This window comes from Phaethon lepturus, unplaced genomic scaffold (genome assembly GCF_000687285.1).
Source record: "Phaethon lepturus isolate BGI_N335 unplaced genomic scaffold, ASM68728v1 scaffold25047, whole genome shotgun sequence".
Classification (NCBI taxonomy): domain Eukaryota; kingdom Metazoa; phylum Chordata; class Aves; order Phaethontiformes; family Phaethontidae; genus Phaethon; species Phaethon lepturus.
Window position 1 is genome coordinate 2,700 of NW_010552902.1, and position 20,732 is coordinate 23,431.

The following is a 20,732-nucleotide window of genomic DNA, read 5'->3' on the forward strand; positions in this document are numbered from 1 at the left end:
AAAATAAATACTCTTAAAAGCTGCTGTTATCATCAAACCCAGACTCATTAAGCCAGGAAAATGGATTGCATATGAACTAATGCTTTGACACATCATGAAACTTTTTCCTTTCCATGGCTGAACTTGTTAGAAGCCTAGCATTTACTTTGTTATCGAAGGTAACAGTATTTTATTGATACCTGCTGCAGCAATGTAATACTGATCTGAAAAGAGCACACCTGGTAATGACTGCTTTGTTGCCAAACTGCATATTTTCTATAAAAAACAGTTTTATTCTAAGAAACACAATCACTTCTCAGACTTCTAGCTCTGCCAATTTGGGGGTTTTCTTTAGAGAACTTGTTTAGCTGGCACATCTGACCCTAGGCAGCAATGCATATGCTAACATCTGTGTTGGTCACAGCAGTGCTCGTTGTCTCAATATAACTATTTACCCTCTCAGTCAAAAACCAGTTGACGATGTTTCAACCAAAATACATCAATAAAAAGTGGCTGATGCATTTCAACAGAAATAAGAAATCATTTAATGCTGACACTGGAGCCCTCCAGATAGTAGGAACAAACATGTAAGTATCAAAGGCAAGTGCATCTCCTGAAGGGGAGTAATGCAAGAATCCAATCATCTACAGCTAGTGAGAAGATCTACCTCAGAAATGAAAAAAGCTTGCAAGAGCTTGTGAAAAAGCAGCAAGTTCCTAAAAATGTACTAAAGATGTACACAAATGGTGAGGGCCTAATAAGGTCCTCAAGCCACAGGATTTTCTTATAGATGTTTATTGTAATGCCGTTCAGTGATCAATGTTAATGTAAAAGACTGAGCTCTGGTTTATTTTGTGTTTTATGCTCCTAATGCTTTAAAAAAAAAAGTTAAGTTTTCATTTGTCAATTGTATTTTTTTTCTTAGCCTAAGTTTAAAAGTGAGCCTTCTATGTTTCTTTAATAAGGAAATACTGGCTTGGAAGCAGCAATAAATAAGATGAATCACAATCTCTTTCATACATTAGCGATTCACCTCTTTGCTTTACTAAATCTTTACACATGATGGAAGAACATCACGTAAGATGATAACTGTTTTCACCGTATTCCTTCAAAGCTACTTGGGGGTGGGTAGTGCTGAGGTCTTCTCCCCCCCGCCTTTTTCTCCCCCCTCTGAACACTCATTTCCGTAAAAACTCTTGACGATTCTGCCTGCCCACCCCGCCAAGTTCAAAGTTTACATCTTCCTTTTTTCCTCCATTTTTCCCTTCTTTTCTGACGTTTTTCAGCTTACAAAGAACAAATCTGTTTTACAGCAAAACCAGAGAAGTACAGCTACGATCATCTGAGACTCCTTAAATTACTAAATGGAAATAATGGGAACAGCAAACAACCCTGCTTTAAGCAGCAGCAAAGGTCAAGATTTTGCCTCTCGCATTTCAAGTGCTTTTCCTAACCACTGTTTTCTGTATTCTCAAAGTGGCAAAACCAGCAGCAAATAAATCTGCAAACAATGCCACAGTCCTCTCATGACTCTGGCCTTCAAAACTTGACCATTTCATTTCCAGAAGCATCAAAGCAAACATCTTAAGTCTTTCAAAAATTTGTTTAAACTTGTTATGAGGTCAGAACTACTAAGGATTAAACGGTCCATAAAAATAGGACAGGGATAAATAAATTCAAGCAAAAAAAGTTCCTTTCAATTTCTGCAACTAAATAAACTCCTAATTTCCTGATTAATTCAATGTGGATGAGCATTCCCACAACATGGCACTATCATGGGAAGTAACACCTCTCCGCTACAAGCAGTAAGCTTTTCACTTCTATTGAGCAAGATATCGTATGTCCTAGTTCCATGCCTGGTAGCAAAACACTTGCCCTCCCATGTCCCCACTGTGCGGATGGCACAGTATGCAACAAGTAAGTTTGGAAGAGAGGCAACTTTAGCAACTGGGAAAACATGTGCGTTCTGCAGAACTGGAATTGGAATAAGTAAACACAGATGTGTTTTGACTACAATGGGGAGACCAGTCCATCCTCCTGCTACCTCTATCCTTCCCTGTAAAAAGTGCAAGGGAATGGAAAGTTGGCTTGAATAACTCCTCTGCTTGAAGGTTTTTCCATTTCCAAGTGGCACAAAAAGCACTCTACTGCCTGATACGATCTTTCCCAGCATTAGGGAAATTTCCAGGGGTCCTACCCGCCAACAATCCTCAGGGAGCAGAAGAGGCCACAGGCATGCATTACTAGGCAGCATAACTCAGAGCAGCAATGGCTGCCCCTTGATAAGGGTTACTTACCATATCAGCTGTGCTCTCTTGCCCTGAGATAGCTCTGTAACTCCTCCAGATGTGTCCTTACCTACCCCAAGGACATACCATCACAGAAATAAATCTTTATTGATGTGGTATGCCAAGGAAATGGAACTGTGGGAACTCCACACACATATACTTGGGTTCACATCAATGCCTTTCGTAGACAGACAGTGCTGTTCTGTTTTGCTTTTCTAAGGCAGGCTCCAGCATGAAAAGCAGATCTGTGACTATGCAGATTTGCTGGCCCAAACACCATCTTTAATTAAGGAGCTGTGGGAAGCTGGGTGTCATAGAGTAGCTCCTCTGAGAGCTGATAGAAATAAGAATTTGTGCCAAGTTACCACATCTTAATGCAGGCAGAAAAAAGGATTAAGGCTTAACAAACCCTTGCAATATAACTGTAAAGTCTCATGATATTTTGTGTGTTCCCTGTGAAAGCTCCAAGTACCTTCAGAAACTGCTCCCATGAAAAAAACAAAAGCAAATTAAAAAAAGGGATAAAACACATCCTGGTTTCAGGCTGTATCAAACAAGACAAAAAGCTTGTAATTGGGATTGCACACTGAAAGACATGAATGCCAGAAGAAAAATTAAAGTAGTTGTTTATGGCTTTTAAAACTTTAACAGTTGTCCTCATTACATTGCTTTTTGCCATGAATCAGGTCTTGCAATCAAAAGAAGACATTGCCAGCAATATTTTAATGTAGACTCACTGCTGCTTGGCTGGGCTGCTGCTTTTTATTCCTTTTGGGCCTTAATTTTGTAAAGTGTTCCAGTTTTCTCCCTTCTTCTGATGGCAGCTCTGAAATGAATCCAGAACTTCGTTTGTCCGGCCTGCTGGAAGGAAATGGTGGGTCTTCTATATGGATAGGTACTTCTTCCAGTGCTTTATCTAGATCAAATTCCATTTCTAAGAGAAATCAAAACTTTCTAATTAGACTTAACATGCTATTTAAAACGAAAGACAATGCCATTCCTCTCTTTTGTGGTAAATAATTATAAATACATCTAGAGAATTCAGCCACAGTATCTTTGTGAGCAGACAGAGCACTGTGAGCAAATATTTACTACCAAATACACTAGTAGAGTCACAAAACAAGGCAACCAGTGTGGGCCTCAAACGCAATCCAGAGGGAGGGATAGTCACCTGTGCTTTTTAACCAATACCTAGAAGAATCTCAGACAAGCAAAGCAGCAAAAAGGTTTTAAGAAATTCTCACTTACCAAAAGCTCTGGACACTGGCCGGAGCATTCTACTGTGGATGCTTTTCCTTTTTGATTTAGGAGTCATCTATCAACATAAAACAAAATAAAAATTACTTTAGCGGCCAGAAGAAATGACAAGAAATTTCCCCTCTATCCAACAAATCAGTTCTTCAAGCCTATGTATCATTCCAAGATCTGATTGGGTTTAACACCAGGAGGAAATGGATTTTTTTCCTCCCCTTCTCAAACATTCAGAACTTTTTCTAACTTGACATTTTGTTCAACTGACTTTGAACAGAACCAGAGAGGTAGTTTATTCTTCCATTAAAACTGTAAGCTGTACACAGGATGATTATTTGAACTGACCAAGCATCAACTCATTGATCCCCAACCGTAAAATAAGGGAACTACTGAAACCTCACCTCTGCATTTGCGATCATGAAGCACAGAAAACTTAATTACTGCATCCAGTACTACACAGTTAATGACAATATCAGGGATAGTCTCCCCGCTGTTCTGGCTTTATTTTTGATACAAAATACACCTTCCTCGGTTAGTGTATTTGTTAGCTTACATGCTGCTGGGAATGATTAAAATTCAGGTATCTATGCCTCTGGACACCACCACACAGCTCACCAAACTTCCCTAGAAAAATGCAGTCTTGGGGCACACAGCCCTTCTTCAAAAAGCAAAAATACCATGTTAGTGTTAGCAGTATCTCCAGCAAACACATGACTTCCCTGGACTTTAGATACACTGAGAAGAAGTGGAAAGTTACCTTGGCATACATTCAACATAGTTACTGAAAGTTATGTGCTATTATTCTTCTCATCTTCACATTCCCAGAAAAAAGGAGTATGTTGCCTTAAGAGCACAAATACCCAGACTTAAGACCTGAGTTTGTTATTTTTGGAAGAAAATTGCCATTATTTTCTTCCCTGAACTCTCCTGAAAGTTTGCATGGCAAGACAGACGGTTTTGCTACAGGAAATGCATGCGTCACCAATTCCAGACCTCCTAACATCGCTCAGCATTGTAAGACCTTTAAAGAAAAAGTTGACCTGCGGGTTTTCTAAAGAGTTAATTTAAAATGACTCAGCATCTGCAAAGATGGGCTCCTTTTGTGATAGAGTCATACATGCTGGCTTTAGTGACATCCATATACTTCCATTTACTTGCTGGTCTTGAAGCCTAATGGCTTCAAACCTGGAGTGTCAGTCAGGAAGCTGTTATGACTCACAACTCATTAACAGAATCGTTAATCAAGTTTAGTAGTATCAATTTTTGTGAGCCAGAAAAGACAGTTGACATTGACATTTCAAGCAAATCATGAATTAAGGTAAACATTTGCTAGTTTTTATGTATGTAAAGTTCAGTGCACTGACTTAACACGTATTGAATTCATATTCCCATCCAAAGTAGTCAGGAAGATTATTATGTCACTATTCACATGCTCAGGGTTATGACAGACTTTTGTTAACAGGAAAGTTATTATGCATCTTCTCAAGACCAGAAAAGGACTTGCAGACTAAAAAGTGGGCAGTGATAGCATTATCTGGGCAGCAGAGCTCTCTCTTCCTTGCCATGCACATTGCTGGGAAAAAAGGTACCTTCAGCTGTTGCATGTTTCCACTTCCACATTTGACAAGCTCAATAAATGATAAAATAATTTCAAGACCAGCCAGGAAATTGCTTGCCAACTGAGCAGACTTACCCTGAAACTAATGAGCAGGCAAAGTGTTACTGCATCAAAGGTCAGACATCACTTTCAGAGACACAAGTAAATTAAATGCAATGGGTTTGACGGCAAGTGGCTGGAGAGGTGCTGAACTTTTTTAGCCAACATTGCAGTGGATTGTGCAACGGGTAGGCAGCTGGGCAGCCTCAGAACTGCACACCTCGACAGCTGCTGATCCATCACCCAAACCTGAAACAACCAAAGGCATCCGCACCTCAGGTAAGGAAGAGTTGAAGCAGCTCGGCATTTGGGGGATAACAATTAGGAGTCACTATCAGTAGACCCCTGGTTTTATTTCCAGCCATAACCCATTTCTCATGTTAATGTATATTAATTGTATATATTAATTGTATATATTAATGCATGCATTTTGGTCTGCTTGCCACTTTTTTTGGTGGTGCGACTGGAAATTACATCTAGTAGGATAATGCAGCAACTAATGCTAGAGACGATCAGAAAGGAGGACAGAAAACAAGGTTGATGGGAAACCTCCGATCGCTGGTAACTTCACAGCCATGGCCAGTGTTCAGAGTGCTCCTGGATAAACATAGACAAGCAGAGAGCCGCGTCGGCCAGGTCACCAATGCAAAACAGCACAGGGCAAGTTTTGAGGTTCCTGTGGAGGGACTTAAACGTTCCAAGACATCTCCGACAGCCAGGAACAGAATGATTTAATCTTCCTTCCCAGACAAAAAGATGACCCCAGACGACCCTGCAAAGCTTGTGCTGATGACCATAAGCCAGTCTCTGGATCGCTGCTATAACTTGCTGTCAGCTTGGCATGATCCATCAGCAGCTTGGTTAAAGGCAGAGGGATAGAGATGCCTCCCATTTGTTTTAACAGCGTGAGTAACAGCTATACATACACTTTTACTTGAAAACCTTCTGTTTTCTAGCCTGTTTAGGAAGTGCACAGATGAGAGGCTTCTTGCCAAGTGAACTTTCTAGATCACACACAGAGCAAAATGGGTCAAAGCATTAATTTAAATAGGCCAGTGTGCTCTTTTTACAAAACATTAGACTTAATCTCAGCTTAATATCTCAGCCACCATGCAATATGCTACAGCAGCAGAGCACATGTCATTACCAGAGGAGATACCTGAACTCCTAGGGAAATTTCCGAGTTCATGGAAGCAGTTCAGGTTTGGCAGATGTGCACTTTCTGCCTTCCCACCACCTCTGGCCACACAAGGACAACACAGCTCTCCTGCCTTAATGTTTCACTCCTGGCCTTTATAGGGGAATAGTATCAACCTCCCCTCCTTTACTTCTTCCACATCTTCCAGGGACTCCCCATTCCAGCAGACCACCTCCTGAACTTCTTCCTTGTTTTGCCTACTTTTCCATGAGCACACTGTAGGCTGCCTGGCAGAACAGATAAAAAATTAACTGCATCTCTGGGTCTTGGGAAGCCCTGTTGGAAGTGTGCACCTATGCCACTGAGATCTCTGGAGATGGCTCCACAAGAAGATCCACAAGATGGCTCCACATCCTCTGCAGTAGATGGAAGCCAGCAAATCTCCACCATACTCCCAAATAAGGACACATTCTCATGTCTCCAAGCTAACTTGAAACTCCCAGGATGTCTTCCCATGATCACCTTTCCAGATTCCTCCCTTCTGACTCCCTTCCTCACAAAAGCTATCTGAGCTCTCTTGAGTTTTCTTAAATTGTATTACCGACAGTGGAAGAACACTAGTATCTTGGGAATTAAAAACAACTAAAATCACTTTATTTTGACTGCTAGAAAACAATGTGTTTTTAGCAACAGGGTCTCAGATACTCTACATTCCTTGATTATACAGATAATTGAAATTACTCTCAGTGCTGAGGGATACGCTCATTTCCAAGTTTTTCTCCTCCTCCTAAGTAATTGATATTCAATCCGATAAGATACAGTAATGCTCTGTGACCCTCCTGTCACTTCCCTTTAAGATTTCAAACTAATGAACAACTTCCCCCTCCTTCTTGAAATTCAGCTCCCTTCAACCCTCCTTCCTGCAAAACTACATAGGGGTTTTCAGCTTCAAGAACACATTAAGGGCGACAGCACAAAAAGGTGAGAACAGCAGTCAAAAGCTCAAGGTGATTCAACCAGACAAAGAAAAATTGAGATAACCCCTGACATGTCTTCCACCCTAGTGGCAAGAAAGCCTGAGTTTATGCACATTTTTAAAACATTCTTTCATTAAGCTGGATGACGCTTAAATATAAAACCAAATCAAGAGGTTTTCTTTCTGAGCAGTAGCATTTGTGCTTATACCTCCAACATCAGAACTCTGCTTTGGTTTGGTCTTAAAGCCAAGGGATGCTTTAAATTCAGATACTGTGCTAGCTGTACCTTTTTGAAAAATCCAATCTCATCCCTGGACCGCTCCCTATTCCATTTGTAGGTGCAGATGGATGGCACTACAGTCTCCCAGGAGACTCACAAGGCAGTACAGAGGCAAATGGAGCACAAAAATGTAAACAAGTAGGCCAGAAACAGCAGAGCTAAAAAAATACTTACACTTGTACAGCAGAGAGTCTCCATGCAGCAAAAAAGAAAGAAAAAAGAATATGAATGGGGAAGACAAAGCAATAGCAGTTCTCAGGAAAGGAGGCAAAACCAGAAGTCACCAAAATAAAGAAAACTAAAGCCAAAACACTTAGAAGTCTTAGCAGGAAAGGTGACATGCAAGAATGAGGTAAAAATCCCTTGCATTTGGAAATGCTATACACTTCGTGTTTCCAGAGGATAACCACAGAAGGATGCGATCCCTCTTGTTTTATCTATACTGGGACAAATTCAGGTTTTCAGACATTTGCTTCCAATATATGGCGCTCGCCAATGGTGCCAACCTACCACTTGCTGTCCCAATGTACTGTGTTTACTCGTTTTGCTGGCACCAGTAGTGAGAAAAAACGGTAATTCTGTTATTTCCTAGTCTGAAGGAAGCTTCTGAATTAAAAATCGGCAGTTTGTTGTGGAAAGCAGGAGAGCAAGGAAAACAAAACAAAGCTTCTCTTGAAAGAGTGAAAAGGGATGCAAGTCTGTTCTCCTGAGGTTTAAATAAACCTAATCCAAAGCAACTGTATTTCTCTTTCCCATGAGCAGGTTTAGAGGTGCAGGCTTTCAAGCACTTTTGGCACGTTAGAAGAATGCTATTCCATTCATAAAGCACAACCTTTCCTCCCACCTTCAAAAAACTAAAAGAAAAAAAAGGAAGCAGCACAGCCATCATATGAAATGAAGCAATGCCATACCCAGTCTCTTGTGTGGTACATGACCAATCACACTCCTCCTTAGAGTTAGAAAAAACAATTATTAGAAGTGCTGTTTTCTTTTCAAGTTGAATGGGAACTGCTGCTATAACAATACTGTAGATATCAGCAGAGTGTTTATGGCAGAGGTCAATAGTCATGGTCTGGATTAAACTTCTCAGCAAGAAAGTGCTGCATTTTTAAATGGATATTGCACTGGCATTTAATTAACAGCAGTGAAACAATCTGCACATAACATGAAGTTCATAATTTAATTGCTGAAGGGATATTAAGGTCAGTTTTTCAAAGCTTTGACATTTTCAACAATAACGATCCAATTGTCACACTTCATACTTCTAAGCTTAACTGTAGCTAAAAGTTTTAAAGATACAATGAGCTATCTTTCAATAGCAAGAACGGTGTTCTTGCACACAGCTCCACTCCTTTATTTTCCTGATGTCCTCAGGGTTTTTTTTTAATTTTTATTTTCTTTTACCTTCAGAAACTTTGGCTTTATGCAGGATCAGGCAAACCTCATTACTCTCATTTTTGTATGGTATCCACACACATATACAGTCTTATACCATTTCCCTGCCCGAATCCATGTTCTCTCTTCTCTTGCCCATCTTGTATACTACCATTCACTAGGGCTTCTCTGAGATTGCTGGAGAGACTGCAGAACACATTGAGAAACACCTCAAAAATTAAAACCATCTTAAAAGTAAATCTCCCGCACACTTCAAAAATCAATCTGCAACATGGTTTCTCTTTCTGACAGCATTCATGGGAGTACTCCAGTGTATTCTGTGTATTTAATGCATAGGAAAGCTATTTATATTATACAAGCAGCTGGAAATGTGGTTAGGACCAAAGAAGAGGAAGCAATCCCAGGATTTGGGGGAGTTTACAGTCTAAAGTCCTGATCCAGCAGGGGCTCATGGTAACTCGCACCTTCCACACTTCAGTGATCTCACCTAAGTGAGTGTGACTTCCGAGTTGCTTAAAACTTAAAGGGTGCTAACAGCTTGTGGGTGGGTAGTAAAGAGGGAGAAGGAGGAGAGGGAGGCACACAGCAGGCAACAGGTTAGACAAGGAAGCACCATTAAGCAAAACAAAGACTAAGGGACTTGCCTGAAGTCACCAAGGAATCTGGCTGCTCTGCAGGGAACCTAATGCCAGTCTTCAGACCCCTGAACTACTACAGACCACAAGGCTATCCAATCCTTCCCTTTGTTTGCTCTCAGCATAATCGCAAAATAAAGTGGTCTGCCTCCCAGCGTACACGGGCCATTGCTAAAAACAAAATGCCAATCCACAACGAAAAATCCCAACCAAATTCAATCCAAACAAAACCAGAAATTGGATCAGGGAATCATAACAATGTGCCAACTGGGAATGAGATGTCAGAAAAAATATTTTCAAGGATTCTTACAGAACATTGTAAACTAGTGCTAAATTGTTTCAGCTATATGTATTTTGTGGGGTATGACTTTTTAAGAAAGAGGCATAAGAAAACAAGGCATTTTATCACAAGTCCTGCTGTTTTGTTTTGCTGTAAGGAATCCTGACCTGTAAAGCTGCCATGACACCATTTCAGTCAATAGACATTTCCCACACTTCTTCTAGTCTCCTAGACTAGAGATGTCACACATCTGTTGTCTCATTAAAAAAAAAAAAAACAAACACTTCGGGTATTCTTTATAATGTAGAGCAGTAAATTGACCAACTTTGCTTTTTTGCATATGAATCTTTGGACACAACATCTGTATAGAAAGCCTTAGAAACTAGAAAGTTGGTATTGCTTGCTTGAACTACTGAAGATTTTATAACATGATTTCCAGGGTAAAACCATCAGCATGGCTGGCGGAAATCTGGCTACGTACTTCCCGCTAGCAGCAATGGTAACCTGAATCACTGTCCTTAGAATCTCCCGCTGAGTGCCATTGTCCTTGGAAAATTAAATGCAATGCTAAAATCCATGACATCTAATGGAGTATTTTACAGAAGAGCAAAGCCACCAACACATCGTTTAGAAAACAAGGCCAAGTTGTGATAGGCTGCTGTTTGTTGATACAGCTGTCCTGAATGTAGGGCTATGCATTTTTACACCAGCAGAGAATCTAGTCCTCACCTTGTATTTCAGTGTTCTGTCCTCTATATGGAAATACTGTACATAAATACAGATATTGTAAATAAATACGGCATACAAATAACCCATACTTGAATTTAAGGAGTATGTTTATTTCCTTCCCTTCCTCAAGAGTTGAATTTCTAGAGGATGAGCTGTGGTTCAGAATTAATTCAATTAGTCTCATCTAAACCAGACTGACCTTTAGAATTACTTTGCACAGCAACATTTTCTGAAAGAAAAGCAGTAGCACTGCAGTACGATAAGCTCAATAGACTTACCCTTGAACTTCTTTCATTTCACTAGCCAAAAAACTTTTCCTTTTCTACTTGGGGAGATGTGGCTCATACTCTCTGATATTTCACCAAGTATTTCAATATATTCTTTTAATCAATATTCTGCACTTGCACCTTTCAAGTCATGTAAAATCCCTGCTAATAAATATTCCTGCATATAAATATCCCAAGCTTTTATTATGAACAGTAAAAAATACAGATGCATGAATTTAACTGAGCAGTTCCTAAAACTATTAAACTGAATCTTTTTTTTGCATGTTCTTAATGAGTATCCTGCAAGGAACGCTGCCTGTAACTATCACCTGCAAGAGAAAAAGCAATTCTCCATATCATCAGTTCTGTTTTCTACTTGCTCATGAAAAGGCTAGCAGCATCTTCTACAGCAGCTGGGCTTTAAGATGAACAAAGAGGATGGTTCCAACTAATTTATTTTAGTTAAATACTAAGTGCAGAATGGAGAACTGCCGCAGGTCAGATAGCACAAACTATCTCTTTTAATCCACCACAACCTGCTCGCTTGTGGTTGTTCATTACCTTCAGCTGTCAAACGCTGATGCAAAAATTACCTTGTTCATGACCTAAACTTCCATATAGTAAGAAGAAAAAGCTCTTAAGCCTAGCTAATATGGAGAGGTGGACAGCCGTTTAAGATATTATCAGGCAATTCTTGAAAGACAGCCACCATATGTGTCAGGTGCCTTAGGCAGTAACTTCATTAAAGCAATTCTGAGGCAAGGTACTCCTGAATGGATATGTTCAAAGTCTGGTGGGATGGAGCTTTGAGCAACCTGATCTAGCAAAAGATGTCCCTGCCCAGGGGGCATTGCACTAGAAGATCTTTAAAGGTCCCTTCCAACCCAAACTTTTCTAGAATTTTAGGAATGGAAATGTTGTATCTGCCTGCCCTACAGCTTCCCAGGACTGAGAACCGACACAACTTCTGCATCTCTCCTTCTTTCCGACAACCTGAACAGCTACCAAAAGTAGTCATCCAGGCAAAACCCACCAGTCATCTTCCCACCATCAACAGACCCTTTGGGGCCAGATGATGCATTGTTTGCACTAAAGCATTGACACTTTAAAGGAGAAACACTACAGGGAGACTCATCATAGTGAACCAGATACAGTTTACTCTAGATGGAGATGTGGACTCGTAGCCTCCCTGCTCAGAATCATGATGGGAAGTTTTATTCTTGAAAACCCAGGCATATTTGAGCTGCTGCTCTTTTCTGACTGAAGTTTGTTTCAGACATCTTTCCAGCATGAAAATCATTCCAGTCAATCTTTATGCCCCTCAGACACTTGGTGATATACTTTGTGAAGTTAAACATTAAAAAAATCCCAACCACCCAACCAACAACCTTATGAATTCCTGTCAGGAACTACTATATCAAGATATCTGCCTAATAAAAACAAGAGATATCTTGATAGGCAACTAGCAAATATTTGTGTTTCCCATACAGGGTCTTAATATACTTGAGTTGAGTATTTTGAGTTTCTTCTCTACAACAAACTGATAGAAAGAGTCAATCACAATTACCCAAGAGAGGATGGCAAAACTCAAAGGCTGGTCTATGGAGTGCCAGCACCTAAGTGTGATACGTGATTTAAATAATGCTGCTGGGTCAGACAGTCATGGGGCAGCACATGAGCCTAGGAAGGACAGAAACACCATCAAAGAGGAAGATGCCTACCCTGCAATGTAGGATTGCCCACCCGCAGGTGTGGAAGCAAGCACTGGCAGGCAACAAGGCACTGGAGTCTGCAATTTCTCAGAGAATATGGACGCAAACTTCCCCTGGAGTATCTAAATACCATGCTATTGGAAATGACCCACAGCTAAAATGTACAAGATAAAAAGGTTCTGATCAGCTTTGAATGAAGCTACCCTAACTTTTCAATCGCTTTGTCTTTCTATCCTGCTTATTCCTTTTAGTTTTCTTTAACATCTGCTTACTTGAAGGTTTTTTTCACAAGTTTAAGTGCTTTTGGCTTCAGATCAGTATTCCAATCCTGTCACTACTGACCTCAAAAATTCACACTAATTTGATCTTTACTCAAAGGAAGTATGATCTTACTGCAGAGATACACCCACCACTTTGCAATGAGGTTTTAGCTGACCTGAATAACATCAAAAGAAAGAATCTATTTACCTCTAAGTTCTCCTCTAGTCTGAGACAGAGATGTTTTGAGAGGAAGCCTGATAAATTTATGAATAGGATTGTGTGATGCAGTTGTCAGTGACAGCAGGGATGAGATTTGATGACTCGGAAGCTGTTTTCTAGCCTTTTGGCACAATGTACTCTTGATTTTATTTATTTATTTAGAAGTTCGTATTCCAGTCCTTTTCCTTGACAAAATATAGCAAAATCTAATGGTACTCCGTAACTGCCTGCCCTAACACAGCCTTCCTCTCCCCTCTTCCTGTGAACAACTATTCTTTATCCCTGCAATAAGGTATCACTTTTGCAGAGCAAAAAAACTACAACTCTCCGGTTCTTCTGGGTGGGGCAAGAACCATGAAGCACTCTCACCGAGACAGGCTCATGCATGTGCTATTGTCAGCAGGCTCTCCAGATTTCAGAGTAAACAAGACCTCCCCACACAACACAGATAAGTAGCTCATGCTGAATTATTTATTTGAGATGCTGTAAGAATCAAAAAGCAGTAGAAAGAACCATGTAACCTATACAGAAAACTCCTCAACCACTTGAGAAGGTCAACTTGCCAGATATTAATTGAATTAAGAAGCATTATGGCTGCAGACAGATGTGTGCTACAGAAAGAGCATTATTAGAGGTTATTCGCACACTGTTTGCTGTTGTCCCTCTACCAAAGGTTACAGAATCTAGATCTTGGCAAGAACTCCTCCAAAGGAGCTCTTACTAATCTGCCATGGGAAATAACAAGCAGGTTCTTTATGAACAGAGGCTGTGGAAAGATGAATTCTGTATCTATTTGTGCTGAACATAAGACCTAGCCCACAGCTCTGCTGGCAAAAGGGACCACCCAAGTGCCCGTTGATCCAGCCTGTGCAAAGGGGCTTTGTCCTCACAACCTGTTAACTTTACCTGAAGTAGGTAAGTGAGCGCTTGGGTGATCCCTGCTACTGGCTGGCACCTCTCTCACCAAGCGAGGGATGGGTGTCCACCAGCAGGCTTCAGCCCACAACAGCTGGCTGGTGTCTGCTGACATGACTCTGCCCGCAGCCTAGGCATTTAAATTCTTGCTAGCAGAGCAGGGAAGGGTGGGACTGAGCAGCCAGGGCTGGCACTACCTATAGACTGCACAGCTACATGTTCAAGACCTTTTTGTATGACACAGACTAACTTCTTCATAATAAACACCGCAGGGTAGTTAAACTCTCAAGACCAGCATTTCAGTGAGTGCTTTGTTACTGAACTCTGCTTTCAATGTGGCTTTTTCACGATGCGTGAAATAAAATGATGGAAACTCAGCATCAGTAAGACAACTACTGCCACAAAGGACGTAACTACACACCATCCCCTCCATCCCCAGTACAAATCTGGGTCTCCTAAGGCAAAACAAAGCATCAGCACTATGGGAGAACAAGCTGCTGATACAGAAGTACCACCATGCAAATAGAACACCCACCAGCTACACTTCACAACTCTCCTTTTAACCTAAGTCTAGGTCTCCATTTTTACACTACTTTTTTTCTTAACCAAGCATGTAGTGCTGCTACTAGAAGCAGTTTATCACATTCTTCATTTACTTCATATTGTGCCAACAATGTACCCTAGATTATGAGAAACAGCTTTGAACTCTAAGAAATCTCAGTTGGTTTAAGAAAAACATACTATATATCAAATAACCATCACCTCCTTCCACGCAGAGACCAAGAAAAATGAGCCTGAAAACCATGTTCCCAGGTTTCAGCTGTGAACATGTAACCTCTCAATGAGCCTGAAAGAGACTGTAGTCTGTAGTCTATATATGTAACAGGCATTGAATAAACATGGATAAGGACCTCTAAGAGCAGTGAGGATGCAGCAAAACTATATATAAAGGAACCCAGGAAAAGATAGGTAACAAATACTCACAGTTAAAATTAATCATAATACTAATGGTGAGGCTAACATATAAACACACAACTTGCAAATAAACAAGATATTCACAGGTTCTGCAGAATTATCACAGCAGTTCCCTTTGCCTCTTACTTTCTCAGCCATAGCACTGCATGTGCAGCGAAGGGCTTAGGGAGCACGCTGGCACTGTGCCGTGTCACTCCCGGTGATGTTTTCATACACTGTCCTAGTTTGGGGAGAGTCAGAAATATTACTGGACTCCCACTGAAGTAGATTTGCTCACATGCCTGTGATGGAGCCTTTTCAGAAGCCAAGAATACTCTCGCATACCACAATGCCAATTCCTAGCTTCCCACAGAGTGCTGTATTTACTACACATCAGAGGCCCATTTCTGCTAATGCATACAAGAGAGAAACTCAAGTGTCACAACCAATTTAATCCGGCATTCATGCAGGCTGCTGCCTTTGCCCTCATCCCTGCCTGCTTGTTCCTGCTGCTCAGGATTTGTTTTGTGAACTCAACCAGAGGACTAGTCAGTCTGTAAACTAACCTGGGAAAGAAATCCTCCGTAAAAAGCTTAATTTTCAGCTGAATCAATTCCCACACCCAGTTTCTAGTGAGGCTGTGTGAACACCAGTACAAGTGTGAGGGTGCGGGCAGAAAAGAGCGAGCTGTGTACAGGGAAAGGCGGAAATGCTCTTTTCAGCAAGAACAGTGATTTTTGCTGGATTAAGACAGTTGCAGAGCTAGAGCTTCATTTATAGCGCAGGAGAATATACTGAGTCCAACAGTAACTGGGGTTTTATTGCAGTAGGTGTTCAGTCTTTCATCCAAAAAGCTGACTATCTATGCCTAAGACAATTCTGCTGCAGGTAGATAGACAGCAACAAGAATCAGATGTGGTAGTATGTCAGGGCATACCAGAGAATCTCCACTTTAATTTTTCTTCCTACAATATCAGTGCGCATGTACATGAGTCTGTACCATGATTTTCTCCTTCCGCCAGTGAAAGCAACTAAGGGCTTTCTGTTGTTTTAATTCTAATTTGTTTTGGATGAGGGAGTGGGGAGAAAAAAGATTTCAGGCGATGCTATGGGTTTTCTTTTTTTTTTTTTTAAATAAATTTAATTTTGATGTGGAGAGTGCGATTTCTTCCTTTTCTCTGAAAACACTGAGGTCCATACACACCTTGTCTTTCAGAACCCATAGATTCATAAGTCTTCACCTGGATACTGGACTAATCTGCTAAATCTTTGACAAGAGCCAGGGAAAAAAAACATACACCACCAATCTACAAGTGTTCTGTTACATCTGCAAATTTTCTTCTCTACTGTACAGGTGAAATCTATTGTTCACTAAAGACTAAAACATTAATATATTGCTCATAGGATTTTTTTGTTGTTGTTGTTGTTAAACCCTTCCTTCATTAAAGTCATAGAACCATCTCTATGGCTAAAACTAGAAATAGATGAGAAATGGCTAAGATTCAATATTCATCACAGGCAGTCCTTTTGTATTAGCCACAAGTATTTTTGCAAACACATAATTTTTAGTGTCTCAACTCTTGTGATCTTAGTATACCTCTTAGTATTCTGGAAGCCAAACTAACATTCAAATAGCTAAAAAAAATACCCAAACAAAAACAACAAAAACTTTAGGACATAACTGTTAAACACACTCTAACAAAGATGCTCCATTACCTTTTGGTGGGGAATTGAGCACTATTTAATCTCTCTTCTGCAAAGAACTAATGAATATGAAAAAATAAAGTACAACTAGAAGTATTATGCAAAATTAAATCAGTTAGTATCTGCCTACACGATTACACATACCAAAATACATGATATTCAATCTCAGTAAAAAAGGGTGCTTTATTTAAAGTTAAGTTTTAAAATGCATGTGTTTGTTTAAAATGTGTCACTCTCATCATATGCGCACAGAAAAATTTAGAGGAACCATACTGTTTTATGAAGTTAATTCATGATTGAGTCTAAGTTCTGAAAAGCAGGCCATAGTTTTTCCATTAATCTGAGAAGCGTAAGTAATTTTCTGCACAGAGGTTCTTCTTTCCATCTTACTTGCACACAACTTTTATCTAATTATTTATTACCATCAACGCAGCTCTAATTAAACGTAGACAACTAAGCTGTAGATTAGGGAAGCACCAATTTACTGTACTGCAGCTCAGGGAGATCTGAAACTCTCTGAAACTCTGGGGTCCATAATGTTCCAGCTATCATGTCCTACGCTGGACCACTCAATCACTCCCAGCATTCTTCAGAACTCATTTAACAGGTGAGCAAATTCTGGTATGACTGACAAATCTTTCATATTATGGGCTCTGAGGCCACTGTCAAAGCTGGATGAGAATCATATCCTAAGTTGAAGCTAATAAGCTTTAACAGCACAGTTTGGTATTTAGTAAGTCCTAATTTCCACAACAAAAAAATACTAGAAATAACACTTAAATGTCTATTTTTCAGTGGGGCATTTCCTGGGCTCATTTGTGATATTTCATTCTGTCTTGTCTGTATTGTTTATACACATCAAACTTCAAAGCGGACAGATGGCTATTCTCTACTCTGGCAAGGAAATCCTCCCAGCCACAGCCACCCTGCACCCTGCCCAAGAATAGGTGGGCAGGCTGTGAAACACACCAGTGACTGTTTGTTCGCTGGGTCACCAGCACTGGAGGTTTCAGACCCCTGTCTTCCAATTTCAATCCATGTATAAGAAACAAATAGCTCATAAGAACTTTATTCCAAAAACTTCTAGCTCATTCATAGTCATTCACCTAGTTTCACTGCTATATAATCTGCCTGCAACTATAAAGTCAAAACTGAACCTGGATCCAGTTCTTCCCCAAATTGTTCGAATACAGCTTCAAGGGAGCTGTTGCGTAACAACACGCTATTGTATACATTGCCTCAGCCAGAATACTGATCCTTGATAGCCTTGAAGTGTTGAAGAAAACAAAAAAGAACAGGCTTGCTGAAGATAATGGATTTGCAAAATGAATCCAGTTTTGCAAATGGAAAAAAAAAAAACAAACAGCTCCCCCAAAATGGTGATCCAACCTCAGGGCCTCTACTATAAGCCTATAAGTCTCTTCTTCCCCAGACCTCTTGACAACTAGCTGGAGCAAACTGATAGACATTTAAGGGAAAGAAATGTTTTTTAATAGGAGAATTTTCTTTGGCATGCCAGCGACATGATCAGCCTCATCCCATGTTCCATATTTTTTTGGCAACAGGAGACTAGGCTCCCAAACATGCACGACACCAAGCTGCAATTCAAGGTTTCAGGTTTGAGCTTTGCAGAATACACAGCCAGGTGCATCATCTACTCAGACAGCTAAGATCTGGTTTAGCATTATACTTTGTAATGCCTAGGGATTTCCAATGGCCAAACAAGGCAGTGTTCTGGACTGATGCCAATGGGGAAGTGAGATCTAAATAGCTATTTCTCATTTAAGATTAAAAATAATCAAAGGAAATTAGGTTCATAATTATAGTTCATAAAACCATATGTTCCTCTTCCTACTAAAATCTTTCAGCAACGTATCTGTTTCCTGCACTGACCAGCTCACAAAGCATTCACTGCTACCCCTTTCAGAAGGTTCCTCATTTCCATGCAAACATCTGTATGATTCTTAAAAGCTGCCACAAATCAGGTTAATTTTTCCAAGACAATATCTAAAATACGCGTGATTTTCCCATAGCTAAAATATATCACTCGGAAAGCGCTATCTCTGAAGTTACTAACTGCATGCAGAACATGCAAGAAATCCATTCTTAAGATTGTTTTAGTTGCAAAAAACTCAGTAAGAACACTAGCTCAGTAAAAACCCCTATATTACTCAGCCTCTTGGGGCTATCTATTTATCTATGTATTTTTCCAACAGCAGCCTGTATCACTAGCACCCAGGATGCAAAAACCAGCTCTTAAAAATGGATTACAGTTTTTAATAAATGAGTTTTTTAGCACTGACTAAGATTACTGCCTCATGTTTATTTGATGCTTCATTCTCTTCAGATATCAGATATTGATGAGAATCTGGGTCACAAAGGTATTTGAATCTCCGTGCGAGATTGAGGGTGAATGAGGAGAATGAAGAGAGATACAAACACTTCTGAAGATAAGTACTGTTAGCATCTAATGCATCTTTTGAAGAGTGTAAGCATCATCATATTTCTATTTTAATATGGCCAAAGTGAAAGATAACAGTAGCATAATGTGATGCTTTCATGGTGATATGAGATAAAGACAGAAGCTGTTTTTTAAATTTATTATTTTTAACATGTCGCAAGAATAAATTTAAAGGGGAAAGGAGGGATTCAGAATGAGTGCTTAGATTATTTTTCTATATATGAAGCCAGCATGCAAAAAGTAACTTTCAGGTACAGGGTTCAGATTTTACATATTTTACTAGAACGTCTCTCTCCCATAGGATTTAGGGTTTCAAATGATTACAGAATGTTGGCTACAAAAAGTGTCTGGAACTTGACAGCACCAGTGATGAGCCACATGATGCAGTCAACACTCCATGCCTCACAGGGTTTTGTGACGTTCAGACAAATATTGCATCAAATCAAATCTTGGTGAAAAAGGAGATTTGGAAGGGAGAGAGAACTATTTTAAGCTGGTATTTCCAAAGAAGGTGTGCTTTCATTTTCTAGCTAAGTGAGACCAACAGCTAGCTGCTGAGGGAGAAAAATCAATGAATCTTTTTCTACAAAAAGACGCAATCAATTCTTCTGCCAGTTTAGCTTCCTGTGAAAGCATACAGGCAAGGGGCCAGGCAGGAGGGCAGAAGAGAAAGCCCATCCCTTGCAGCAGTGACCACCTACTAGACTAAGTTGTAACAGCGAATTGCTCCCTGAAGTTCCTGTCCACAGTAGAGTTCCTCAACAGACTAAGATGGGTGGAGGGGAATTTGAGGTTGAAAACAGTTAGCAAACCATTTATTTGAAATTCTGCAGATTTACAGCTCTAAGGATCATGATATGGCATGGAGCTATCTTTTATTATGAAGTCACACATGGGATTTTATAAGGCACTTCAGTAATTTTTGTTCAGCATTTTTACCGAATCTCACACTCCTAACTCAATTACTTACGAAAAGCTTGCCGTGCAGGGTCACTTACAGCCCAATCTCAAGGTTTTAAGACTTCTTCCATACATTCAAAAGCTAATTTAAAAAAATTAGCTTCTGTCTGTTGCTAAGAATGTAACTTCTCGGCAGAAGCATTTTTTGTCATGGCTCAGAGAAATCCACATCAAGTAGAAGCAAGATAAAGGGAGAAAGCAGCATGTCAAAGGATAGCATGGTCCAATTTATTCCTGCAACTGAATCTCTGTGAAACTGTGGCCAGTGAAAGAGATGTTTATTCTAGTAGCTTGATTGTACCAATGTATGCAAGGGAAAGGCCCTTGAATACGTACCAGGAAAGGGGAAGTGAAAAGGGAAAAGCTTTTCCTTTGCTGAACAGCAATATGCAACTGAGACAAAATGTTCACAAGCTAACCTTTTTTTTCTTTTTTTTTTTTTAAAAGCCAATTCCTAACTTCAGTTTCCTGTTACCACGAAATTGCAAAGCGACATTTTGAAAAACATTTTTCTTCCAGTTATTTGCGTGTTTAACCTAATGGGCTGAGGAACGTGTCTTACCATGCAAGTGTCCAGATCCTCCAAACGTTCTATCTCTGTCAGCTCCTCAACTGTAATGACAGAGCGTTTAGTTGGTTTTTCTTCTGCTGACTCAATTTCCAGTGATTCC

The 20,732-nt window shown here is 40.1% G+C and overlaps 1 protein-coding gene across 1 annotated transcript in view; it reads right to left on the reverse strand.

Annotated features, from left to right (window-relative positions):
- Nucleotides 1–20,732, reverse strand: part of LOC104624102 (leucine-rich repeat-containing protein 16A-like) — a gene marked incomplete at both ends in the record, with an annotated part of 84,785 nt that overhangs the window by 1,127 nt on the left and 62,926 nt on the right. The window contains 3 exon segments of the mRNA XM_010291378.1: nucleotides 3,005–3,201; nucleotides 3,516–3,582; nucleotides 20,624–20,732. The exon segment at nucleotides 20,624–20,732 is cut by the window's right edge and continues 2 nt beyond it. Of these exon segments, the coding sequence (XP_010289680.1) occupies nucleotides 3,005–3,201; nucleotides 3,516–3,582; nucleotides 20,624–20,732 (373 nt within the window).